Source organism: Morone saxatilis, unplaced genomic scaffold (genome assembly GCF_004916995.1).
Source record: "Morone saxatilis isolate NCDOM2014 unplaced genomic scaffold, NCSU_SB_2.0 Contig6, whole genome shotgun sequence".
NCBI classification, from domain to species: Eukaryota; Metazoa; Chordata; class Actinopteri; family Moronidae; genus Morone; species Morone saxatilis.
This window is the reverse complement of record NW_023340206.1, coordinates 2,179,022-2,179,438: the sequence shown is the minus strand read 5'-3', so window position 1 is coordinate 2,179,438 and position 417 is coordinate 2,179,022. Positions and strand designations below refer to the sequence as shown.

The window sequence follows — 417 nt, the reverse complement described above, 5'->3', positions numbered from 1 at the left end:
CATGCTACTGTTCAACACTGCTTTTCTTCAGGACCCCTAAATTCAAAAAAGGATGTTCATATGATAATTGGGTTTATTTATTCATAAGGGGGGGGGCAGAAGTTATTTGCTTTTATGTTGTTTTCCATGTTTTTACATATCATATATTTTTAATAATGTGTTCTTTTTTTTCTTCCATAGCCCTCTATCCCCCCCATCCACTTACTTTGTCCACCGTCCCGGGTCTGAGTCGCTCCAGCAGCTTGCACAGCACCGCTCCATCCTGCAGAGATGTCTGGAGAAAAGCCTCAGGATCCGAGATGCTTTTCTTGGGAGACTCCAGGACCCCGAGCGTTATGAGCCACGTTACCGTCTGCTCGGCCGAATTCATGCCTGTTTTCTAATGTCATAAAACACCAACAGCAGCAGCAGCAGCAG

General features: G+C 45.1%; 1 protein-coding gene across 3 annotated transcripts in view; it reads right to left on the bottom strand.

Moving 5' to 3' along the window:
- Positions 1-411, bottom strand: part of arhgef7b (Rho guanine nucleotide exchange factor (GEF) 7b) — a 25,358-nt gene extending 24,947 nt beyond the window's left edge. For all 3 annotated transcript variants that reach the window (XR_004797353.1, XM_035677913.1, XM_035677912.1), the window contains exon 1: positions 206-411. Coding sequence is in view for 2 of the 3 variants with exons in the window: in XM_035677913.1 (XP_035533806.1) it covers positions 206-370 (165 nt within the window). In the remaining variant the exon portion in view is untranslated. The remainder of the gene's footprint in view (positions 1-205) is intronic.
- Positions 412-417: the final 6 nt, after the last annotated feature.